The 26836-nt window shown below is 42.3% G+C and overlaps 1 protein-coding gene across 3 annotated transcripts; it reads left to right on the top strand.

Annotated features, from left to right (window-relative positions):
• The first annotated feature begins 2568 nt into the window (after positions 1 to 2568).
• rbm6 (RNA binding motif protein 6) lies at positions 2569 to 24082 on the top strand. Of its 3 annotated transcripts, none has more exons than XM_079511314.1 (24): positions 2569 to 2703; positions 3412 to 3480; positions 4554 to 5991; positions 6105 to 6194; positions 6334 to 6403; positions 8024 to 8097; positions 10973 to 11047; positions 11722 to 12025; positions 12885 to 13042; positions 13557 to 13657; positions 13755 to 13824; positions 14237 to 14315; positions 14982 to 15040; positions 15137 to 15260; positions 16064 to 16161; positions 16768 to 17008; positions 17626 to 17858; positions 18247 to 18393; positions 20034 to 20099; positions 21116 to 21340; positions 21814 to 21888; positions 21979 to 22082; positions 22410 to 22461; positions 22574 to 24082. In XM_079511314.1, the coding sequence occupies exons 2-24, from the start codon at positions 3434 to 3436 to the stop codon at positions 22664 to 22666; spliced, it is 4023 nt and encodes a 1340-aa protein (XP_079367440.1). In that variant the 5' UTR covers positions 2569 to 2703; positions 3412 to 3433; the 3' UTR covers positions 22667 to 24082. The 3 variants fall into 3 exon arrangements, with proteins under 3 accessions (XP_079367440.1, XP_079367439.1, XP_079367441.1); XM_079511313.1 differs by having other exon boundaries at positions 14234 to 14315; XM_079511315.1 differs by lacking the exon at positions 22574 to 24082 and having other exon boundaries at positions 14234 to 14315; positions 21979 to 22116.
• Positions 24083 to 26836: the final 2754 nt, after the last annotated feature.

Raw genomic sequence — 26836 nt, 5'->3', positions numbered from 1 at the left:
ACCCACTGCCACGGTCGGGGACATTCTCCAAACATCATTGCAAACACAGGGTCATTAGACTGATTCAAAGTAGTATTTTAACGCCTACTGTGGCTTTCGCGTGCACCCGAGACAGTTACAGTATGTTGCTCGATTCAATATTTGATATTAATTTGGTCAGACACACAATTCAAACTCCAAGTGTTGAACTTGAACCATGTTAAATTAATTGAAAATACTTGTCCATTCTGGTGACAGATATTGTCCTTCATTGTTCAATTACTTATTTTTTTTATGAAAAAAGCAATGAAATTAAATACAAAGGGTGTGTCTGTGTGTGTGCGTGCGTGCGTGCGTGCGTGCGTGCGTGCGTGCGTGCGTGCGTGCGTGCGTGTATTAGTCCAATCAAGCATTAGAAGGACAATATCAATCACCAGAAGTGGAGACGTGTTTCACGTTTGTTTTCAATGAGGCTTATATATTTTAGGAGGGGCATATCCTACAGTAGCCTACATGTCTGAAATATAGGTGCATGATGATGTCTGAAATATCCAAATACTGAATCAAGCAGCTTTAAACTGTCTGGGATGCCATGAAGCCAGAGTAGATGTTAAAGTATCCCTGTAAAAAACAATGGAAAAAGGACCTGTGCCATCCCGGATACATAATGTAGTGGCATATTGATAAAGTCTGTATTCTGTTCAGCTGTCTCCTAACCCACATCCTTAATGGAGCACTGCTTTGTTCACACTCAGCCCAAATCCCATTTCAGCCTATTCAAATTGGTTTAATCAAGTCTGAATTAACAGCAAAAAAGGGGGAAATTTAAACCACATTCCTAGGTGGTTGGAAATTCTTTCAAATCGGATTTCTAAAGACGTGTGTCAGTCTGGACACTCGGACACGGAACGGAACCCTGATTTATATTTGGAAGTATGATGGGGTGTGAACCTGAGCTGTCTGTGTCCGTCTCCATTCATTTGATTTCCCTCGTCAGTGGTGCTATTACAGTGGTGGTCTACAATGCTGTGATGTACTTTGTTTTACAGGGTCGCTTAGCAGATCCTAGCACGTCGCAGACTCATTAACAGAGTATGAATAAAGCTCACAAAACTCACACAATACAGTATGTCATTACTTTGTTACCACCACCAATGCAGATAGGTCAACAATGACACAAATGCCATCTGATGACAGTGTGGACAGTCTGTCCTAGATCAGATTTCAGAAACAAATGGGATTTGCCTGCAGTCTGAACAAAGCCAAAGAGCCGTGTTTGTATATTTAATCCACCCTCTGTGAACCGTGTGATTGTGTGATTGTCTTACTGTATTTATTGTACAGTACACTGTAGACTACTTCCTTTAAACGTTGCTCTCCTGTCCGCTCTGTGCCCCTCAATGAGTGGACGTGTTATATTGTTGCTGTCGGGCAGAAACCTTGCGTCTCCACATCTCAACTTTCAAATCTTTTTCGTAAATGAATGCCCTACTTCATCATACAAGCCTGTCGCACTTAAGCAGTGAAAATAGCAGTACTACAAACTCACCATGCGCTCCTATGCGACGCGTCGTGAGGTGAGCTATAGTAGATCGGCTGTTTTTTTAAACATATAGGCCTAGGCCTATTAGGTTTCCACCCAGCAGCAACAGTACTGAAAACAGCTTTATTAAAATAGCTTATTGGTCTGCTATTTCTTCATATTTATTTATTTCATCGTCTCTTTATGTTGCTCCTTTGGTCAATTGCACAAGTTGCTATAGGCCTACTGTAAGTTATGAGATATGCTCAAAAACATTTGCTTGTGTTTTGTCTTTATTCGCACTTTATTCGTTCAAAATGAAAATGTAGTACTATTTTCGTTCTGTGGAGAGTAAAGTTTTAGCTGTTGTGGCGTTGTTCGTAAAGTAGCTAATAGCCCACGTTTTGTTTTTCTTAGTTGATTGTAGCTTTTAGCTGAGAAAAGGGGTTTGTTAAAATGCTTGTTAACTAATAAACTTAGCAATATTACTATTAGTGCAACTGTGACACATTCCTTGAAGAATCACTCAACAAAGTTTAGTTTTTAGTTTTTTCAGAATATTTGTGGAGACTCATTTAAACCATGAAAACAACAGTCTTGTTTGAATGTTACTGTTAATAAAACAAATCTGAAATAAATTGTAATTCGGTCAAATTGCATTGTTTCTATATTAACTAAGTATTGTAGCATTGTGTATGTGGTAGGGGCGTGTGACTTATACCAGTGGTTCCGTATCAGGGCCAACATAAAAATCATGAAATCATCTGACCGTATTTGTTTGCTTCTTTTATGTGGAAATTTGGAATTGCTCTGACGCATACTGGAATTATGAATAGCACCAAAATGGTATTTGTAAGTCAAATGTATGAAATGTGGAAAAAGAGCAAACAAGTCTTATTATGCTTAAAATACCTTTATTACAGTAGCCAGGCCCTACAGTCATTGAGTAATGAGTACCAGCTTGCTGCTTGCCTAAAGAGGAAATTTGCACCTTTGTACGCAAACTCGGGTACAATAAAGCAAGTTAGAAAAAAAAAGAAAGAAAACAGCTCAGATTTGGCCTCCATCTTTGTTTCTGTGCAGACAGACCTAAATCTATGAGACAGACACACAGACAGTCAGAGCGTAGGAGACAGACAGGCTGTATCGTATCCTGTTAAGACTGAAATCCCTTCATCCTCCATAGTGGACTATATATAAAGGTTAGTATTTCAATATATATCGCACTGCCAGCCTGTTAAAAAATATATGATTCGAGATAATTATGATATTAGTTCTTTGATGCACGATTCAGATCGTTTTCTTAACCTCTATCCACATAGCATTAGCTTCTAAGCTAATGTGGCTAAGCGCGTCACCTTTTTTCAACAATGGCCTTGATAGAGTCGGTAATAAATTAATTCACGTTACTCCAATAGCGCTATAATTTCCTGAATTAAACTGAATGGACAATCATGGCCACAATTCACCTGCATTTGCTTTTAGGTCTAGGACGGATTCGATTATTGTCAATATCAATAGGCCGGCTAACGTTAGCCTGCAGTGTTAAAGCCTCATTATTACCCGTAATACCACGGGCCGGCGTCGCTTGCAAAAATAGACGTGCAAGCTAAGGCTCATACTACAATGATACTTCAGTAGCCAAAATAGCTGTGTGAGCTTGTAGATAAGCTATTTTAGTTTTCACATTTATATTTGAAAAATCTAGTCTGATGTTGAATTATATTGTAAGACAGTCATCATACTGTATGTTCAGGATGTTCAATTTAAATTATTGTATTATATGACATTATTGAGTCGGTGGCTGTTTCTTGGTCAAAAGGCCATATTTTAGCTTTCTGTTCCGGTTTGGTAAATTAACAATTCTGCTGTAAAATGAGACCTGCTTCTGAATTAAACTTCGCCACCAGATAAGACACGTTCTGGAGGAAAATGTGGGATGGACCTGGACAAAGATCGCGAGGGGGCCCACCCTTTCGGTAAGCAGACAGAATTGTACTGATGGTGATTTGTGTTACTGAACTCAACATTTATACATAAGGAATTTGTTCATAGTAACTGTGATAATTGCTTAAAAGGACCACTTTTCAACATCTCTTCATATAATTGGTCCTCACTAATGTTCATGATAAAACACAACCATCTTTTTCTACTCAGTCTGTGTCTCATAGGAGGGCTGTGGGCAGTTCAGACACCCGTCCACCAGTGACATCATCGTTAGGCAGATTTTTTTTAAACAAGATTTGTTTTAAAATATATTAAGATTTGTATTATCGTGAAACCGATGGCTTCCATTATCACATTGCAACTTTTCAGGAAAAGAAAGCCTGCAGTTTCTATTAGCATGGATTCCCCATTGATGATGTCACTGGTGGACGGGTTTCTGAACTGCCCACAGCCCTCCTATGAGACACAGAGACCCCCTTTCCACCGGTTGGTTCCCAATGGGAACCGGTTCAGTTATTTTTGGTTCTTAGTCCATGAGCCAGAGCTCCAAAATTGGTGGGAAAACTAGACCTATATTACATTGTTTATAGGTTCAATACAAGTAAATTAATACATGATAACCCTTCCACAGTAGTAGCTTTTTCATATTTTCGATTATTTTGCATAATTTCCTACATAATGCCTCATTTGCATATTAAAACATGTACAATTTGTAATACAATAGATCATTGTCTTCGTGTAAGTACTCAATTGGAGAAGTTTCATGGTGATACAAATCTAATATAGGTATGGTTCTGCACATACAATTCATAATTAACGTTCTAAATTTGGAGCTCTGGCTCATGGACCAAAACCAAAAAGAACTGAACCGGTTCCCATTGGGAACCAACCGGTGGAAAAGGGGCCAGACTGAGTAGAAAGAAATGGTGGTATTTTATCATGAACATTAGTGATGACCAATTATAGGAAGAGGAGTTGAAAAGTGGTGAAGTGGTCCTAATGAAGTGAAGTAATTGCACTTGAGTTCAATGCTTGTTTATGTTGCCTATTTCGTGGTCTGTTTCTTTGCCAAAGCTTAACTTCAAAGTATAAATGTTTGTTCTAGTGGTGACCACCGTGGAGAGATGTTTGCAGGCCGCGATGGTCCCATGCCTGATTTTAGAGGTAGAGATGGGATGAACATGGGTCCCAGGCCTCAAGATCTACCACCTATGGACATGAGGAGGGGTGATGGTCCCCCCATGAGAGGACGTGACATGGAACAACGGGATATGCGAGATAGAGATCAAAACAGAGATTTCTTCAGATCTGATGAAGAGCGAGACTTGAGTCTTAGGAGGCAATATGAAATGTCAATCAGAGACAAGCTGATGACTGCACCTGACTTCATGGGCCCAGGCAGGAACTCGGCAGACATGGAAGACAGGGGTATGCCACAGAGGGAGCCAATGAACAGGTTAATGGACATGAGAGACAGAGAGATGCATCGCTACGATAAGAAAGACATGGATGGGAGGAGAGGATTTCCCTTGGAACCAACGGGAAGAAATGATGGGTTTAGGGACATGCGTGATAGGCCTCCAATGGGCAGGGATGACATTGATGGCTGTGATATGGACATGCCTTCACGTGAGAGGAGGATGGACTTTGACAGAAGAGGTGGCCCACCGTTTAATGCAAGAGGAGGATTTGATTCTGATATGGACTTCAGAAATCGCCCTGGACCTGAATTCAGAGATAGGGACCGGTCTCCCAATAGGTTCGGAAACGATGATCGTCCCCCGATGGAAAGGGGAAGACCAGGCTTCAGAGGTGCAGAAGGCACACACAGAGACAGAGAATTCCAGCATTCAACCGATAGCCCCCCAATCGACCACTACAGAAGTGGTGAAGAGATGACTCTTGCAGAGGAATGGAAGAGCCGTCGCAAGGAGAAACCCCCCTTGACAAATATGTTGAAAGGTATGATGGATCAAAATGTACCTCCAAGCTTTGGCAGAGAGAGTATTCTTGGAGCACCACCACCATTCAGTGACAGGGAAAGGCAGCCTACAGAGTTCCCTGGGAAAGATGCTGGCTTCCCCCATGATCAGTTTGCTGCCAGGGCTCTGCCATCAGTTGGCCTCAAAGCTCCACTCGACCTGCCATTCCCAGAAATGGGTCTTCCAGGTTTGCTTGGTAGAGCGCCTGAAAGTAAACTTTGGCTTGGAGAAAGGGATCCCAAGCAGATTCAAAACGATGGAAGGCCCCCTTACCATCAAGATAAGAATGAAAAAAATCAGGGACCTCCAAGTGAAGGCTTCAAAGGGCTGAAGACTATAGTGCATGATCAGCGACCTGATAGGGCTAAGATCGGTGCTGAACCTGAGTTCCAAAGTGGCAGTGCTACAGAAGGGAGAGACCAGGACTACAGGGACATTGATTATAGAACAGGGTCTGTGAGATCTTTTGATTACAAACACGAACCATTTCAAGCACCGGAGAAAGTTCTGAAAGAATCCAAACCTTTCCCACCACCGAAATTTAGTGATTCTGGTTCTCAGGTAAGTTTGATTTCCCCCTCTGGTTTGTGAAAGATGTTAAGAAATTTCTTAGGAACCTCTTGTGATTTTTTCATGCTTGATAACTGTTATTTGATTACAATTGTCCATGAAAGGATCAAGATTACAGGAGTTCATCTGTGGAGGACAAAGTTTCCAATACAATATCCATAATTGGCATTCCAAAGACTGCTACAATGGAGCAGGTAAGAATGAAGAATGAGAAACGATCCATGTTTTAGGAGATTCAAAATGTTCTTGTCTTGATTTGAATGAGTAGTTTTGGTTGACTCTGCCATGAGTCTTTATATTTTTCTTTCTTTCTTTTTTACTTTTCTTCACCAGATTCTTGGTGCCTTTGCTGTTCGTGATGGCGTGCCAATGCAGGGGATGAAAATAAAAAGTGTGGTACCAGGTGAGAAAAAAGTTGCTTTGTGGAACTGTTTAGGGCAATCGATCGCCCTTATACCCTACGATATATTTCGCTATTACGACATTCGAAACTTCGCACTCTTCTCTTCTCGAGCTTCTTTGTTGCCTTTGGTTTTCTGGGTCTTGATGAAATCACGCTGTAAGAGAGAGAATGTTCTGTGTTCTGACGACCTAGCCTAGGGACCTCAACAGTCCAAGAGGACATATCTGCCTTGGAGAGTTATATTTCTGTTGACCGTCACAAATGTTCTGTGACAACTGACAAGTGACTGACTCGTCGGGTCCTTCAGAGGTGTATAGCCCATTCTCTTTTCTTTTATCCAACTCTCACAGTGTTGAGCTCATCGACAACATGCCTGGAACAGAGATGGTTTTGTTCATGCTGTGCTTAGAACTCAAGTTGTTCATGTCACTGATGGATTGTTGGTACACATGTCAATATGATGTCAAACCCTTTTGTCAATTATTACCACAAACATTCCAGAGGCCATAAGTATTTTATTAATCTGTTTATTTAACATTAGATGAGTTCTCTACTTATGCAAATCGTCATATCCCCTGTTCGGGGATATGACATACCCGATCTCCCCTTCTCTCTCTCTCTCTCCCCCCGTCTCTCTCTCTCAGGCTCCCCCTCTCTCTCATTCTCTCTCGGCTCCCCTCTATGTCCCCCCTGCTCTCTACTCCCTCCCCCTACCACTCTCCCCCCTCAATTATTTTGGCTCATGTGGCAAACCCGTTATGTGAGGCTCAGCCAATCACAGCGCAGAATGACATACCTTCCAGCCAATCACAGCGTGCAATATCTGAGGACGCGTTCGGTCCACACATTTCGTCCTCACATTTTGAGGACGTAATATCTGGAATTATTAGTTTTTTGGGCCAAAGTTTGCCTGGTTCTAGACCCCTGAATCACTATTCTTTACTTGCTTTTGCTCATCCCGACGTTTTCAAATTGTGTCGTGCAATTCAGAGGTCTGGTGTTGCCTTTGTCAACGGCTTCTAACGGGTTGGAGAAACATCAATCCAATCGGTACCTTTGCCATTGGGACTAAGTTTTTGCTATACACTGACTGGCTAAATGGGCTGGCTACAGAGTGTCCAGATATGTCGGTCAATACTGATTCACCCCGCCACCCCCTCCCCAAATAAAAGAAAAGGGAAAACAGGGGGGAAAAAACAGAATTTCGGTCAGAATAATGTGGTAAAGAAGTGGCCGGGGTGGTAAAGATTAAAGAAGTGGCCATTCCGTCTGAATGTGAATATCAGACCGTAATAATGATCTCCATATATGCAGCTTGCATGTTCTGCTAACATGCAGCCTTTAAGTCGGTCTGGGATATCTTACTTTAAACTTAAAGACATAGCTTTAACACATCCTGTCAAACAAATGTCAATGTACTGAAGGCAGGAGAAGAAATAAGTATGAAATGTACCATGTAAAAAAAAAAGGTATGCGTGTCAAAAGGTGTACATGTTGACACTACAGAAATGCTGACTGTTACATCGATGTGTTCACGAACTACTGTTTTTTTTACTGGGTGACTGTCCTTACAGGCATTGACTAACAAAAACCCATCTGTATTTCAAATGCTGTCCCCAGGTTACAGCTACGATACGGCCTATGTGGAGTTTTTAAACCTCGATGATGCAGTCCACTTCATGGAGTCGAACAAGGTGGCCCATTCTCGTCACTCTACGAAGGCTGTCTCTCCCACCAGGATTACGGGGGTTGACAGGGCTTTTCGGAGGAAGCGGGAGGGGATGTGGGGTTTGGGGTGAAGTGGTTATTAGGCTTGGGCGGTATCTGTTTATTCATACCTTCATATCACCAGGTATACGGTATTCGACGATATGTGTGTAAAAAAAAAAAAAAAAAAAACGCTGCCGGTCTTTGTAGCATGTATGACATTGTCTAATCTAGTCTGATATCAGTGATATGCCTACTTAGACGAGGCTTGCCAACACATCAGTTGGCTGAACGCACTAGATGTGTGGGTTGTGGTGACAGGCAGTTTAATAAAATCATGTGGCTAATGAGCTGCTTTTGTAGTTGAAAGAAGTCATGTTAAGGTAAAGTTATATATGGCATAAGTGTCTGTATTTTTGATAGTATTAAATCATTCCGTGGGGATTTCTTGGTACCCTGCCTGGTTTACCGTACCGCCCAAGCCTATGATTATGATTACTGGGCCTGCATTAACTATGGGGGTGGAGATAACTGACTTGACAATCACGGCCGCAGTATTTTGAAAGTAAACAGTTCGCACACCGTCTTTTACTAAAGTAATTCAGTTACTTGTCTAGTAATCCAGGATAGTACCTCATGTTACTTGGGTAGCATCTAAGATGAGGTTTAAAGATGCAATGTTTTACTTTTCTCCTGGAAGACACAGATCTTCGCACCTTTATGTCTATATTTTAACCTTTTGTACTGAAGGAATCAGAATGAATTTAATCAGAAAAGGACACACTTCAAACATTGTATTACATCCTCACCTCCAGCTCAGAAGTTGGTCACTTTGTCCCACTGATGGTGTATTATAACAAAAAGGTAATTCCGGACACTTCATGTGTTGTGACGTGGTGTTCGTTCTGTACAGGACAAGAGCATTTTTAACTCTGCACCACATTGGAAATATTGCTATGCTGTTTGCTTTTTTTCTGTGGTCACAAGCTTTGAAGAAGTTCTGTGGTCTTGGGAATACCTGCAAATTGCAATAGTTTAGTTTCTGGTACCTCCTCACTGTTGCACAGTGGGTTTAGTTTAGGTTGTAATTGCAAACCTGATTGGTTTATCTACATTACGAGCTGAGATGACCATTTTTATAGTACTAGGAGAACACTTATGTAGTACTTGTGTTGATAGGTTGTGGTTGATACTTGATAGAAGTTTGGTACTATTTGTCTTGATTGTGCATCCTCAAGCCTCTTCAGAGAGGTTTGGTCTTCAATGTTCTGATTCAGTCCTTAATACGGAAACATTCTTGGCCTATTCATGCTCTTTTGCTGGTCTGTGACCTCTTCTTGAACAACGTATACCCTCTGCGTAGTAATCTCGACTACGTGGGCCATTTGTCACAAGATCTTCAGCTTTCACTGGCATGTTTTGTAAGTTTCTAACTTCTGGAGTTTTCATCTTGATGTAATGGAAGCGCTCTTCAATCAAGTTTTTTTTTTTTTTCCAGTATTTGCGTATAGTACCCCTTCGTGAAATTTGTCCTGTGCATTTACCCATCCTAGCTATTAGGAGCAGTGGCTGTCATTAATATGGCAGCCACTGCTCAGGGACACATAGACTGGGCGGGTGACCCGGTGACTTTCAGACTCTGCTACGGTCCAGGAGAACTCTGCGTTGGGCATATACAGTTTTATTTTGGGGATTAGTCTATCAGATGTTCATTTGATGACCTCGGGTTTTGATGACTATGCAGATGCTGCATTTAGCACTGCGGTTTCCATTGGTAGAGAGAGTCACTGCAAATGATACCATTGATGGTGTTCACTCTGCAAACTGATAGCTCAACATAAATATTAAGATGCCACCAACAGCTGTAACTGCAATTTAGTTTTTATTTAATTCTATTACGATATTCGATTAAAAGCCATTTGGTAGGTGGTAAGCTATAGGGAACGTTTTCGTTGGTGATTTGTGCTAATTTCCAAATGCATTTATAGATGCATAGCTGGATCTGTTCTCCCCCCTTGGCTTCTTGCAAACTGATATCTGAAAACGAGTGCTGTGCAGGTTTTATATTTCTGATTCTGAGGAGGTTTTATGTTTTCTGATTACTTTTGTTTTGCGTTTGGTAACTTTTTTTTTATTTTTTAGATTTGTTTTTGGCTTTTCTGCCTTGATAGTTTCAAGTGGAGATAGACAGGAAAGGGGGAGAGAGAGATGGGGAAAGACATGCAGCAAAGGTCATGAACGGGACTCGAACACGCGGCACGCTGTCAGGCCAGAGCCTATATGTGGCATGCGCCTCGACCACTAGGCCATCGGGTGCTTCAGTGTTTGGTAATCTTTGACATGGACCATTTTAGGCATAAGCTAGTTGGTACCTAGTCACACAATGTGAATTTGTCACTTTGTCTGCCAAGTATATTAACATTTACTTGGAAACGGTCTTTGAAGCAACTCGTTATGCTTTGGTATAAGATGTAGTTTAGTATTCTCAACATTACCACAGTAGTTGCCATGGTTTTCTTCAATTTGCAGTCCTTATTGAATTTTCTTTATTTCGTAATGGCAACTCTATCATTTTGGTAGTCATATCCTCATTATCAGAGATATGTAATATTTAATTTCCTTGCAAGGATTTTACCGTAGTAGATCCTCGCAGGTCTGTCCTTTTTGTGCACAGTGCACACACAAACCTGGCTGTCCTTGTCACCCTCAACACTGAGGTAGAAGGCTGTACGTCACCCTCAACACTGAGGTAGAAGGCTGTACCTGCCACAGTGCATGTTGGGAGTCATTTGACATGTTATATTGATGTCAGTCAGTATTGTTACCGGTTGATGCACTGACTGTGACTGTTTTTACTTTCAGGGCTCCCTCAAGGTTGGTGCTAAAACTGCCTCCATGAAATACGTCCAGCTAGACAAGAGTGAGAGAGATCTGCATGTGAGTGACACTGTTTTATCTCTACCATCATTGTATTAATACGTTTTACTACAGTGATTCGCTTACAGAGGAGCAGCACCAACAGGTACTTTGTTTATTAAAACCTCATTACCCATGCCTACTGGTGTGTTCAGAGCCAGTTACTACAGTCATAGTCTCTGGTTTATACCACACCACAGATCATCAGGATGGCAGAAGAGAGCCAGACCAGTAATAGCATAGTGGCTGGACCAATGCCTTCCATACAATATTACTCTGTTTCTGTATGTTTTAGTTTTCTCATCAGTATTATTAAGTTCTTGAGGGGGTTTCAGGGTGTCTCCAGCAAAATGAGGAACAATTTAACCACTAACTTTCTTTAACCCTATTTTGTACTGATCTACAGCATTGCAATGCGTCACATTGTGGTGCGTTGTGGACTCGCACTCACTCTGCAATTAGCAATGTTCGAATTTTGAATATATATATATATATATATATATATTTATATATATATTTTTTTTAAGGTCAAAATCTGTAAACGGAAAAGAAAAAAACAAATGTGTGTCCCTGGCACAATCTTTCAGATGTATGATTTGCAGCCAAATACATTGGGGCGCCCTTGACACGAAAATGTTTGAGAACCACTGTTTTACTGTATGTCATGAATTTCGATTTATCCTTTTATAATTTAGGAGTCCCTTCCCCAAAGACCTACAATACCCCAAGTTCTTCAGGAGGCCCTGTTGCCCGGTCCAGTTGAGCTCTTGGACAGTTCAAAGAACAACGTGAATGGCTCCCAGCAGGCCACAGAGCTGCTGGAGCCTCTGCCCCCCTGGCAGAGGAACTGTGACCTCACTCCGGAGGCCTGGCAGCAGCAGGTGGACCAGCAGCTCAAACAGCAAGACGCAGAGCTGCAGTCTGAGTCCTGGGCCGGCCGCAACCCCCCACGCCACGGCCCACCCCCCCACGGTGACCCCATCTTCAAAGAGAGCAAAAGTGAGTTTCATTTGCTCAAACCACTTTCAACCTGGCATCCCTATTTTGGGCATATTGGTGGCATCATTGGTGAAAACATTTGATAATGTCCCTGTGTTGGGCATGTCATTATAGGCCAAAACCTTAGGAAATATCCCTATTTTTTGGTCATTTATAGACTAACATTTAAAAAAATCACACCCGTGTGAACTGAGTGGTGTAAGGTTTTATATAGCATGATCAGCTGTGGTCTGACGTAATGTCTGACGTAATGAAATCACACCCGGGTGAACTGAGTGACCACTTTCCTAGATCTAGGAAACATCCTAGATCCGGGTGTGATTTCACATCCGGGTGTGAAATCACACCCGGATGTGATTTCACAACTGGCTTTTTTTGTGCAGAAAAAATGACCATGGTTGCTACGGTCATCCAGTTCACCCGGGTGTGATTTAATTACGTCAGAAATTATTTTGAACATAGCAACCATGCTCATTTTTTTCTGCACACAAAAGCCAGTTGTAGGAGTGGTTTACACCACTCAAAAAAGCCAGTTGTAGGAGTGGTTTACACCACTCAACAAAAGCCAGTTGTAGGAGTGGTTTACACCACTCAAAAATAGCTGATCCGCAAGCTCTCGACGCTTTGAGCTTGTAGAGATTGGCTATTTTTCAACATTTTTGAATAGGGTCTAAGTGGTTAACATGTTGCTGTTTTCAATCAATCTGTGTGCTTGTAGATCTGCTATTTTCACTGCGCAACACCAGCGTTTGACCTGTATACATGAAGAGCATAATGGGCCTAGGCTATTTTTGAACATGCCCAAAATAGGGACTGGTACAAGAGGGCCTAAGTCAACTTTTACTTCATTACTTAACAGCAATGATACTAAAGAACGTGAAGCCCACCACCACAGTGGAGACCATCCTAAAAGCCCTGGACCCCTTCGCATATCTGGACGAGAGGAACGTTCGCCTGGTCAAGGGCAAGACACCCGGTGCCAAATGCTTCTGCTTCGTAGACATGGACTCCCACGAGGTATTGCACACAACACTAACACTGATATTCAAAAGGATCATACATGCTGTGACTCCCCCCCCCCCCCCCCCCCCCCCCCCCCCCCCCAAAACATGATCATCAAGTACTATGATTATACTAGGAGGAAGAGATTTGAATCTTCAAACAAGTGATTATACTAGGAGGAAGAGATTTGATTCTTCAAACAAGTGTACAGAAAGTGTTAAAATCATTTTATGTGGCCACAACGACCAGTTCATTAAGTATACCTGGTTTTCACCTTAGCACCACCCACCTGAACTTAAGCTTAGGGGTTAGGGTTATGATGTCACAAAAAGTGGTGTAATATTCGATTGGGCCTTTTGACTCAAAAGCTTTCAGCTTTCAGGAAGAACAGGGAAGACATATTTAAATATTATTATAACCACACCTGGGGGTCTATTTGAGTAATGTTAACTCCATAGACATACAAAACAGAAAAAGTATAAAAACCACGGCACTGCATCTTTAATTTGTTATTTATATTGTTTTGTAGCAAGTGGTGCGTCTGGTTGAGCTGCTCACCAAACCACGTCCCCTCAACGTCGACGGTGTCAGAGTTTATGCTGAGGTTGCCAAACCACTAAAGAACCAAAAGTGAGTATTCAGCTTGGAATATTGTCGTAAAATCATTTCCGGTAATATAAATCATCACAAGTCATTCACAAGTGATGTATTTCCTTTCTTATTCAAGCATCAAGAGAGAATCGGACAAACCATTCACGTCTATTCTGGGGTACCCACCAGACGCCAATATGATGGAGGTAGGTCTGAGGCCATTTTGTTCCAGTTTTGTAATTTAATCAACTGAAGATGTGACAGCATTGGCCTTGACCCTTTAGTCCAGTGGTTCCCAGACGTTTTAGCTCGAGTCCAAAAGAGAAATTTGAGGTCTCCCTGGGACCCAAACTAGTGATAATACACTCCTGGTACACACACATTGTGAGCTTGTAGATCTGCTATTTTCACTATTCTTTTTATTCATTGAATTTTTTTGGGAAGGGGTGTTCTTTTAAAAATGTCTGTTTTTCAGCCACTGCGTTCGATAAGCATCGTTTGACAAAAGTGACTTATTTACGAGTACGACTCAGCCACTAATCATATTGTTGTGAAGTATAAATTAGCCTTTAGTAGTACTGAAATACAACCCACTTTTTTGTTTTGTGATTTCAGCAGCCACAGATTCCAGATTTCTCTCTGCAGTATTCACAACATATGCAGCAAGCAGTTCATCCACCACCTGACATGATGCAAGGTCAGATTTCCTCAAACATGGAATATCTTAGCCTTCATACAATGTATATAGATGAATGCTGCACACAGGATGGCTGCACTAGCCTAGTTATAATGCAAGTGTTTACTAAAGTACTAACATTTTGCTCTGTGTTTTAGTGATTCAACACAAATTAATTAATGTTTTTAAACTGGGTTAATTACATTTTGCCAACATTAAGGATTTCAGGATGTCTTAAATTGATGGGATAATAAGATGAGTTAGACCATTTTATTAGAAAATTATGAATTGTTACCACCTCAATTTGTACAGAGTGAATTGAATGAATTGGTGTGATTTAGATTTTTGTACATGTTCCATGCAAGAAAAACGGCCTTAATCTTTGTATCCGAACTGGTACAAATGACCTGGTTGATGACATGGTTGTATGTTTACATACTGTATAATATCTGTGCAGCCATAACACACTCCAAACCAATCCCTGAAAGTTGGCAACCTTGTACGACTGACACAGATTATTTAACAATTATGTAAAACTAGAGTGCAGATACCTGCCGATACCCTGAAACTACTAGTTAAAAATAATTGAGTTTCAGACAACCAACGGGTGCTATGAACAGTGCTAATGACTAGTGTAAACCTTTCCTTTGTAGACAAAATGTCCTAACAAGTCGTGTATTTCCCCAGGTGATCCAATGGCTGGAAGTATGAACCCACCTCTATTACCAGACCCCAGCTACACCCAGGTGGGTGCTCTCTCAAGGTCAATGCCAAAAACGAACCACTGTCTGCCCTGCTACAGTAGTTGATTAACATGGCGCCTCCCTTGCCATTCATTCTAGGGAGTTGTCTACGGAGAGAGTCCTGCTGTGGACTCGTCCTACCATCAGGCTATGGCACCGGTTATGTCTGCAGAAGCAGCCGGGATGACAGCTGCAGAACACGGAACGGAGGTTTACATCTATGGTACGAGACATCCGAAGCACACAAGTTTGTTGTTCTGCTATTTCGGTGCGTGACATCAGCTCGCAACTTAAAGGACCACTTGACCAGCTCAGTGGCCTTAGTTTCTGCCCTGAGATTGGGGGGGGGGGGTTCGATTCCCTGGCCGGGTCATAACAAAGAATATAAAAATGGGACCCAATGCCTCCCTACTCAGCATTAAGGGCTGGGATTGGGGTGTCATGGGTGTACCTGTACATCATAACTGGGGGATGCACTTGTCCTCATTATATAAAGATAATGTTGAACATGGGCAAATTGCTCCTTATGTATGAATTAGGTTTCATGAACCTGTTCTCTGTTGAAGTTGTGAGACTCTTTTTGGAAATGTAAGATTGCTTTTTTCCCCACATTGTTTTTACATTGAGTTATGCTGCTGCAAAGCCAGCCGTGCTTTTGATGTTTGTACTGCAGTGTACAGTTGGCGGCCATCGATATTGTCCTTTTCTTTTTGCTGAGGTTTGTGTGATCTGCGCAAAAGGACAGTTAACCCATTTTGGGCGGGAACCCCTTTTGGTGTTTTAAACATTATGTTATAATTTAGCTATTGGAAAAATAGCAGATCTACAAGCTCATAGCACGCCACCGAGTGGCGCGCTACGAGCTTGTAGGTCTGCTATTTTTGAAAAATCGTGAAAATATTTATTTCAGAAAACAGAGGACTTAGAAGGATTTTTTAAAATTGAGGTCAGGCCTAAATGGGTCAAATGATAAGGGACAATATCGGTGGCACCCAACTGTATACACATTTGTTTGTCCCTCTATAGGCTCTGAGACTCCAGACATGTCGGGCTACCTCTATGATGGTACATCCGGCTTCTTCTACGACCCCCAGACCACTCTGTATTACGACCCCAACTCCAGGGTGAGAATATCACACGACCATTTACACTGACCATATTCACTTCTTCTACGACCCCCATACCACTCTGTATTACGACCCCAACTCCAGGGTGAGAATATCACACGACCATTTACACTGACCATATTCACTTCTTCTACGACCCCCAGACCACTCTGTATTACGACCCCAACTCCAGGGTGAGAATATCACACCACCATTTACACTGACCATATTCACTTTCACAAAGCGTTCTTTTTGCTCTTGTCATATTCTGCTTCAATTTCAACCTTTTACCTAGCACGCTTCCTGCCAATACCGTAGAGCTACGACATTTAATAAATATGATCCTTGGAGAAAGTATTAAGGGTGGACCTCATTTACAATGATGCATAGATTAATGACAAAATTATGACAAAGGTTAAAATTATGATCATTTATGAAGAAGAAACTAGGGCTTAAGTGGCTAAATAGACTAATCAAATTACTAGAATATCAATTAGGATTTTTGTTGACTTTCTCGGATATTTGATTAAGTAGTGGCTAGTTGCAGCCCTACAGTCGGTTCACTCACTCTCATCTGCCTCTTGTCCTATTTTTTTTTGCTTTGTTTCCTGTGTGCATGTGTAGTATTTCTACAACTCTCAGACTCAGGAGTACTTGTACTGGGATGGAATGACCAAGACCTACATCCCCGTACCAAGTGGTGGCTCAACAACAGAGACCACGGTGAGCCAGCAGCCTCTGGCCCTGAGCGCTGAGGTCCAGGCCATTCTGGCCAACCCGGCCGCAGACGCTCCTCTGGAGATGAAGAAGCCCGCAGAACCCACGCCACCGCTCCAGTCCACTGCCACTTTACCTCCCCCTATCGGTAGGCTTGTCACAATCTTGAGATAATCATAATTATTTTTTGCAGATTTCCATTCATAAGTGGTAAATGGTGCATTTATATAGTGCCTTTATCCAAGGCGCTTTACATAGATTGTGTATCAATTCACCCATTCACACACACATCCATACACCGATGGCGGCGGAAACCACGCAAGGCACCAACCAGCACATCAGGAGCAATTAGGGGTTCAGAGTCTTGCTCAAGGACACTTCGACGCTAACTCTGGGGGAGTCCCGAGTTCGAACTGGCAACCTTGCGGTTACTATCCAGCCACTCTACCCCTGAGCCACCACCGCATTCATCTGTATGAATTCATCAATTGAAAAATGTTGATATGATACATTTCCAAATATTTTCAGAAATAGCAGATCTACACGCATTGTGAGCTTCTTAATCGGAAATATATGATTTAACAATTTGAAAAATATATATTTTTGAAAGTATCAAAATGTTATGTAGCCTATTATTTGTCATATCTGGCAAGTGCTATGTTTGTTGACTTTTAATTTTGATTTATGTGTTCCAATGTTCAGTGCCAAAAACAATTCAATCATTAATCACACTAATTAATGACACTTCCTTCTTCATCTTCAAAGAAAATGTCCAGAGTATAAAGGACGTTGCTCCAGAAATCAAGCCACCACCGGCCCCAGATGCTGCTGCTCCTCCTCCTCCTGCTCCTGCCCCTGCTGTTGCTGCCCCGCCCCCCACTGCCACCACACCAGAGTCTGCCCTGCCCTCCTTACCGCTTACCCCTGAGAAGAGAGAGGACGACGACTCCAAAAAGGACAATAGAGAAGAAAAGCCCAGAAGCCTTGCTGCTGTCAAGGTACAGTACAGTACGGTAGCTCTTTGAACAATGATGTGTGGTGAAATGATGTGATAAACATTTGAAATGACGTGAACATTTTCAGGCCATTTAGCCTCTTGAAGTGGGGTTATTTTCTCATAATGGACTCCTAAAGTGTTATTTTATCATAGTCACTTGATCACAGTGCATTATCCTGTTCATACCATGGCTTGCGAAATCTCCATATTTGCCAAAATAAATTATTCTGAAAGCCTTCCATGACACGTCTCTGCCAATCAGTCCAAAGTGGTCTGTTGTAGGTGCTGTGAAAGCATAAATGATATACATGCAGGTACCCTTCATTGAAAAATAAATGACCGTATGTGTACTCAATAGCACATGGTGAGCATTGTGTTGACTGTCTTAGATCATGAAAGACATGGAACGCTGGGCAAAGATCCAGAACCGTCAGAAGGACACTGTCCGCTCCCCGTCCCCCATCCTGAAGCCTGGACACGATGACAAGAAGACCTCCAAGGCAGCTGATGCAGGGTTTGCCATCTTTGCCAAGGCGGTAAGGGGATGCTATCTTCTATGTCCAAATGATTTTATTAATTTTAATTTGTATTGTGTTCTCACTTAGTGTCACTGTTGTTTTATCTTACTGACTCACCTGCCAGTGAGGATTCCCCACCGGGAGGGCATAGAGCCTTTCTTCTATTCCTCCTGGGTGCCGGCCCAGCCTGTAGCATTACATACAGTGATATCACCCTCCTGGGTGATAGCATTACCTCCAGCCTGTAGCATTACATACAGTGATATCACCCTCCTGGGTGATAGCATTACCTCCAGCCTGTAGCATTACATACAGTGATATCACCCTCCTGGGTGATAGCATTACCTCCAGCCTGTAGCATTACATACAGTGATATCACCCTCCTGGGTGCCGGCCCAGCCTGTAGCATTACATACAGTGATATCACCCTCCTGGGTGCCGGCCCAGCCTGTAGCATTACATACAGTGATATCACCCTCCTGGGTGCCGGCCCAGCCTGTAGCATTACATACAGTGATATCACCCTCCTGGGTGATAGCATTACCTCCAGCCTGTAGCATTACATACAGTGATATCACCCTCCTGGGTGCCGGCCCAGCCTGTAGCATTACATACAGTGATATCACCCTCCTGGGTGCCGGCCCAGCCTGTAGCATTACATACAGTCATATCACCCTCCTGGGTGCCGGCCCAGCCTGTAGCATTACATACAGTGATATCACCCTCCTGGGTGCCGGCCCAGCCTGTAGCATTACATACAGTGATATCACCCTCCTGGGTGCCGGCCCAGCCTGTAGCATTACATACAGTGATATCACCCTCCTGGGTGCCGGCCCAGCCTGTAGCATTACATACAGTGATATCACCCTCCTGGGTGCCGGCCCAGCCTGTAGCATTACATACAGTGATATCACCCTCCTGGGTGCCGGCCCAGCCTGTAGCATTACATACAGTGATATCACCCTCCTGGGTTCCGGCCCAGCCTGTAGCATTACATACAGTGATATCACCCTCCTGGGTGCCGGCCCAGCCTGTAGCATTACATACAGTGATATCACCCTCCTGGCTTTCCTCCTCCCAACGACAATAGTGTTTGTATAGTACTGTATGTATGTACTTTACCACTGCGCCACCTGAACGGCCTACTGTCATTTTCAAATGGAACGTTGTGTACTGGCTGCTGACTAAATGCTTATGTCAACACTGGAAGCCCAAATCTGATTTTGGCCTATCCAGATTAGAGTTCTCAACGGGCCTGAATATTAAGGCCCGGCCCTAACAATATGTGTATATATATTATTTTTGTTCATGGAGGCCCAGCCCGGCCCTACTGATTAGCATACATTTTAGGCCCGGCCCGGGTTTGGAATCATCACAAGTCTGAAAATGCATGAAAATTACTTTTGTAAATCAGATTTGAACCACATTCCTGGGAGGGGTTGAAATGTGAATCTGAATTGGACTTAGTAGCACGGCGATATCACTCTTTAAAAATAGCTGATCTACAAGCTCACAGCGCATTGTGAGCTTGTAAATCTACTATATTTGGCGGAGACATCTTTGTACAAACAGATTATAACTGAAGTATTAATACTCACACCTATGTCGGACTCATTACTGATCAAATAATTTGTTATCCTCTGTGTCCCTCTACACAGGGTGCTGGAGATGATCTCTTCAAGAAGCCCCTTGCTCCTCCTAAGAAAGATCATGAGAAGGGAAAGGTGACGATGACATAAATACAAATACAGTGGAAAAGAGATTAGCGGTGTGGAGATCAAGTAAACAGAATTTAGTGGTTCGGGAAAAAAGCGGATTCATCTAATTTAAAGCTGCAAACCAGAACAAAGCGTGGCTCTTCAAGAGGCTAGCTGTTTCTGTGTGTGTTTGTTTCTATGCTCGTCCGGAGCTAATCTTGCATACTGCAAGACTGATCAACACCAAACTTTATATGCAGTACACTGCCAGTAGGCCACAAAAGTATATCCACTAATGTCTTTGTTTTATATTTAAAAAGAAACCTTGTGTGTGAAAGGCTCTGCGAGAAGATATAGCGCCGATAAAAGCGATCGTCGACTCCTCCCAGACCGTTTCTGAATAACTAGCAGGTTTGACATTTGGCTCTCTCGCCGACTGGACATCCTATGGTATTAACTGAGTTGCGACGGCACACCGAGAATATTACAGCCAATGAGAGCACATGACAGCTGTGCTCACAGACACTGTCTGTTGACTGTATTGATAGATGATAATATATATAACCTTTATTCCTTGGGTCCCTGTGTCGTACATATTGGTAGCTATATTATCCCAATGTTGCTGTTAAATAGTCAAAATGAATTGGAATAAAAAATAATGTATGTAGCCTATATGTATCGGGTCTGGAGCGCATCTTGGTGAACTCTTGCAGTGTGTGATGCCTATTCGGTGACCAATCGTTTAGTGTGAAAGCCACAAAGATATAATGACAGGCGATTTCAAAAAAGACTCCTGTAGTGTGAAATACATAACATTCTGATGACTCGCCGACAACTTTAAAACTCCTACAGTTTGTAGGGGCCATAACTCATTCAATTCCTTAGAATAAACCATTTTTCACCATCTGTGGTAGAGTCTGTTAATACAATATAGCTACCATAATATATAACACTGGTGGTAGTATCCTGGGTAAGTTACCGGTATACGGCATGAAGCTTTAAGTGTCCCTAAGTCACTTTTTAAAATGTGCCTCCCTCCCCAGCGTCCTTTGAGCTCTCTGGGTCTGCTGGCTTCAGACTACGGTGCCGGCAGCGATGAGGAGGTGGAGGAGGAGAAACACGAGGCTCCAAAGCCCTCCAAGAGCAAATCGGATGACAAGGATGACAAGCTGACGGACTGGAAGAAGATGGCCTGCCTGCTGTGTCGACGGCAGTTCCCCAATAAGGACGCACTCATCCGCCACCAGCAGCTCTCTGACCTGCATAAGGTAGGGCTGTCCTGATCATGACATTATATTTGACGATTAATTGTCACACAAATAATTGCCATTAACAATTGAATTCTGTTTTGAGGCTTAGAACATTCATTTGGAACATATAAATTAAAATGTCTATATTTTTCATATCGGTTTTGCTTTTAGGCTTTGTAAACCAAACTTGAAGATGTGAAAATAATATACAAAATAATATATACAAAGAAATTACTGACATATTTAATAACTTAATACTTTCAAACGTTTAAAACAATATATATTGGAAATGGCAGATACACAATAATGCAAAGTAATTGTGATTATCTCAAATAATTATGGTTAGGTGATAATGTAATAATTGTGACAGACGGGTATCACTGTTTACCATCAACTCATAAGCACACACACACACAGGAAGGTTTTTACCCAGTAGAGAGACAGCCACCGGCTGTATGCATTCTCATCTCACTGCTGTGTCTGTCTTACAGCAAAATATGGAGATCCACCTCAAGATCAAACGCTCCAAGAAGGAACTGGAGGCTTTAGAGAACCAGGAAAAAGAGGTAAGCCTCATTAAAACGTCACTCCTGAATGCCGATGAGAACCATGCATCATGTTCATTGATTCACTGACTTGTAAATCATCCCCTGTAGCTGATCGCCAAGGATGCCATCAAGTCTCCAGAGCCCAAGAAAAGGAAAGGACACCATCACCAGCAACAGCAGCATCACCATAACACCTGGGCTGGAAGCTCCAAGTAGGTGGCCCCACCTTTCCTGCAAAATGTAATTGTAAGTCTCAACTAGGGTTGGGATTCTTTTTTGGGGGATTTTAACAATTCCGGTTCCTTAACGATTCCTATATATATAGAGAGAGAGAGAGAACCACTGGTATTGTATAGCAGATGGGAAGTCCACATAACAGCTCTGACAGTGTGATAAACCTATTCCAGAATTGGTTTCAAATATGATGGAACCGATTCCTCAATTTTGCGTTTGTTCTGCTTTAACCAGTAACCCACAGTCGATGAGCGTATAGTTAGCCCATCGTCATTAAATATTTGCATCTTTTTGTCCACACTCAGGGATAACTACAAGGGTAGCGAGAGGCCTGGTCTGGGTGCCGAACCTGTGGAGGTAGGTGTTAAACATTTACGTTTGGCTGCAAAATGTGCCACATTATTGTCAATATATTAAAAGCTGCTCTCTCTCTCTCTCTCCTCTCTGCATTTCCTCGCCCTCCTTACAGAAGAAAAAGAAAGAGCCTGTCGTTTGGGACCATGCCACTTACAAGCAAGCTGTACGAAAAGCCATGTTTGCAAGATTTAAGGAGCTGGATTGACCTGTCCCCCCCCCCCCCCCACCATGTGAGGCAGTGGATATAGTGTCACCCTTTGTCTCTGTGAAGAGTTAATCCAGTGGTTCTCAACCTTGTCAAAAGCGTTGGCGGCCCGCCCATCTGACCACATTGGCAGCCGAAAGTTCAATTTAATGATCACTCAATCGACTGTGATACAGATTCAACACAGACACAAAGAAAACATATCGCAAGGTTTTTAAGAAAAACAGAATAGCATGTCATTTGTTTTACATATGTATTTTTAAATTATATTAATGTTATTATTCAAATCTTAGTGTTTTGCCAATTTTGTGGGGACCCACCAGTGGTCTTTGGCCCATAGGTTGAGAATCACCGAGTTGATCAGAATGAGCTACCTGCCTTGGAGTGAGAAGCCCCCCAATCCCCTCACAAAGCCGCAAACAACGTAGGAGGCTATACCAACCCAAAGTTGCTATTCCCTCTGTTGCCAGTCCTGTTCGTGAGACAAAAGTCCAATCTGTTGTTGTATTAAACGACGATAAACTCACCAATATGTCTACAGATAGCTTGGGTTATCATTTGTCTCTATAAAGGATTTGTTTCAAAATAATCCACCCTTATTGTCTTTCAGTGGAAGGAATTGTAACTTAGAGGTTGGAATAGCCTCTTAAGATGGCTTGTGGCTACCTCCCTCTTGCACACCCGCGCGCGCGGCCGTACGCGCGCACACACACACACACCTCTGCCTGCATACCTGCCTGTAGGGTTACATGTTTCAGCGTTTCGATCTGCTATTTTCTTTTTTACCCCCTTTTCTTTAAGCCATTTAGCAACATAGGGGCCACAGCCAGAGGCTATGGCTGTTTGGGGATCCTTGGCATAGACCAGTATTGTGAACCACTGGTCCAGATAGTTATGCGTCGTCACTGTGTTTTACGGTTGCGTCGATGGTTCCTTAACTCTAAACTGTTTATTTTTCTGCTCCTAGTATGTTTGACCGATGTACAGTCTTGTGATAAGTGTCCAAACCTGTTGTGAAGATGTTTCTTTTGTTACGTTTTTTTGTATTGTATGTTCACAAGCTCGCTGCTTGGTTTAAATTTGTTTTAACACAGGCGTTTTTTTTTACATGGACTATTATCTTTGTATTGGTTAGAGTTGGTATTATATGTACCCATGTTTATGTACAAAGAAGTGGACTTGTATAACATGGCATGGTCTGGCAGGGTTTTCCTACCCTTTTTTTGCAAGGATTAACACAATGCTCTGTGTTATGAGTGCTCAAGTCGCTGTCTTTACAGGGAAGTCCCTCTGTGCAGTTTCTTCTTATTGCCACTGGGTGGCAGCAAGATCCTTTTTATGTTCATATATCTGGGGGAAAAACGAGTTGTTGTGACCTTAGCTAATGACAATAAAGACATGATAGAAATACTTACACTGAAGCTTTTCACCTGTATCTTTTCTGTCAATGGACTTACTAAATTAACATTTTGTTTTGTGTTAGTTTTTTAGACAAAATCAATTACATTAATGTGGCAAGTCTCCAAAGATAAAACAAAACAAACATTGTAACGGATGGTGTTCTTGCCAATGTGAGTCATGCATTGTCTACGTTTCAAACACTGCAAGTCTCCTTTGAATTCTAACAGTAAAAGTAATTAAAATCCCCTCAGGCGAACTTGAGTTGATTTTGAAGCATAGTGTGGTCAGATTGAAGCCCCAGATGAGATCCTTATACTGGCCCATGTATTTTATGTTGTAATTATTAGGGGATTAGCGGAGTTGTCTCTGACAGTTCTCTGAGAGCATGGTAACGAGAGCTACACTCCTATCCCAAACAGCAGGAACCATTCAGGGCAGTGTATCCCAACATGGGGCCAAGGCAGCCCCCTTTGGGGGCGTCCAAGAATCAAGATCAAACCTTTTTCTATAGGAAGTGATCATTTTTACATCATTCAGAACTTCTAATTAAATAGCTTTTTCCCCCTTTTTCGGATGCTCCCTGCAGTGTTGTAGTGCTACTTTTAGAAGTGGGGGGATGCCCCATAAAACACTTAAATGATGCAGACGTGTAGGCTATTTAGAAACGGGGTTTACAATACTTGTAAATGTAAGTAAATGACAAAAAAAAAAATGCCCAAAAATTCATTTAGCCGTGAGCCCCCCCCCCCCCCCCCCCCCCACACACACACACACACACCCCTGCTCTTGCACCCCCAGATGTCCATCTGACTGTCAAAACTAGTTCGGAAAGTCTGTCCGAAACGCACATTTTCTTTTCCTACAACGGAAGAAGCGTGTGCTGACCTTGAGACTTTGTCTGTCTTTCATTCATTATATTGCTTGTAGGCTATATGTTTGCAATGTCATCAGTATAACTTGTCGTACAGAACTTTTTTGTAATAAAATCTACGGTAGGTTGGATATTTCCCCTATTTGTACAAGAATTAGGGCGTAAGTGTCCAAAAAACAAGAGTGTGTGCAATTTGTGCATTTGTGGCGGGGGTCTCAGCTTTAGTCCGATGTAAGAAAGGGGGGTTCCAAGGAAAACAAGCTGAGTTCTCCTGATGAGGGCCAGATTCCAACACCTTTTTATCAGTGATAGGCTTCAGTGCAGAAAATGCACTCACACTTAGTCCTGAAGTGTTTCTGACAAAGAACCAAAAACTATGCTCTGATGAAATATGTGCTTTGTGCAATAACGGTAGAAAGAATTTCCTTTGATTTTACATCATTAAGAAGTTGTCTTTCATATTGCCTGTCTTTCGTGTATCCACGCTCTCACTACTTGAGCCAAGAAAGACCAGGTATAAATCAGGCTTATCAAGGGGTAAAATCTCAAAGGTAAACAACTAAAACATTACAGACTGCACTCAGAGGCATTGACTGTGGAGCCTGAAAAAGAGTGTTGTGTTGTGCCCTGGCAACAAAGACTGATGAAAGCACAATAAATAACCACACCACACCCATTATCTCGGGTACTAAAAAGTGAACACCCCAGATTCACAACTAATTTGACTACTCCTCTTTTTGCAACCCATTTTGATAGTCTAGGGCGGCTCTGGGTAGAAAACAGAGTTAATTGAAATTGGGACTGACATTTAAAATGGTAAATGCAGCATTGCCATCTGTACCTGCATACCTGACAAAAGTGAGCGACTCCCACAGGCACAATACAAGAGGAAGCGAGAACAACGATCTGGTACCACCCACTTTCAAAACAAACATGGGCAAATTCTCCTTCTACAGCACTGCCAACCAAGTGTGGAATGCCCTGACTCCCTCCCTCAAAACATGCAAATCCCTGGCGTCCTTTAAAACAGGCGAAAATCTACCTTTCAGCATGCCAAAGGGAGAGGAAAGGATTACCCTCCGCTAAGTCTAGTGACTACCCCCACCTCCTTATAACTCCTTCTTTGTTCCCCAACCTGTACATATTTTTGCTATTTTTTCCTTTTATGATGATTTGAATTTTTGTTATTTTTCATGTCATGATTATGAATTGAATACCCAGGACCGGAATGGAAGCAAGACCGCAAGGACTTTTTTCAGTGATCCCATTGGACGTGTGTTTGTACCCTGTACTGATTACTTTTCTGTTTGACTGTACTCTGTACTCATTACATTTCTGACAAAGTATTCAATCATGAGATCATACTGTATTTGCATGTGTCAGATCAGATCACCATGATACACCAATCCGCAACCTCATTTCCTTGTAAGCAGTGTAAATCTGTTTGTGATGTCTGTGTATGAATTATGACACCTTTTGAAATTTAGCAAGATGTGCATACATTATGTAGTAATTAGGCTGAAACCAAGAAACAGCTAAATAGATTTTTTTATTTTTAGCAAGATGACCGTGGGTGCTTAGCAGTCCTCCATCACTTCTGGTAATGACCAATTGCCCTCTGAAAGATTTGAGGCGACAGCAGTCCAAGCTTCACCACACCCAGCAGCTGAAACCAGGGTTAAGCAGTCCAAGCTTCACCACACCCAGCAGCTGAAACCAGGGTTAAGCAGTCCAAGCTTCACCACACCCAGCAGCTGAAACCAGGGTTAAGCATCTCCAGTTTTAGGTGAAACTGGCGAGTTCTCCGGTATCCACCGAAACGGTGGTTAGTAAAAACAAGAGAGATGTGTTTGGCTGAGCGGTGAGTCAAGGCTCATTCATAGTCTGGATTTTCAGTG

This window comes from Electrona antarctica (genome assembly GCF_951216825.1).
Source record: "Electrona antarctica genome assembly, chromosome: 9".
Lineage (NCBI taxonomy): Eukaryota > Metazoa > Chordata > Actinopteri > Myctophiformes > Myctophidae > Electrona > Electrona antarctica.
Note: the sequence above shows the minus strand (reverse complement) of the source record. Positions and strands in the feature narration are given on the sequence as shown.

Excerpts from the sequence above, each read along its gene's own strand:
- rbm6 (XM_079511313.1), top strand. The coding sequence starts at position 3,434 with ATGTGGGATGGACCTGGACAAAGATCGCGAGGGGGCCCACCCTTTCG. Across the intron at positions 6,404-8,023 it reads AATAAAAAGTGTGGTACCAG|GTTACAGCTACGATACGGCC; the intron begins GTGAGAAAAAAG and ends TGCTGTCCCCAG. Across the intron at positions 8,098-10,972 it reads ACTTCATGGAGTCGAACAAG|GGCTCCCTCAAGGTTGGTGC; the intron begins GTGGCCCATTCT and ends TTTTACTTTCAG.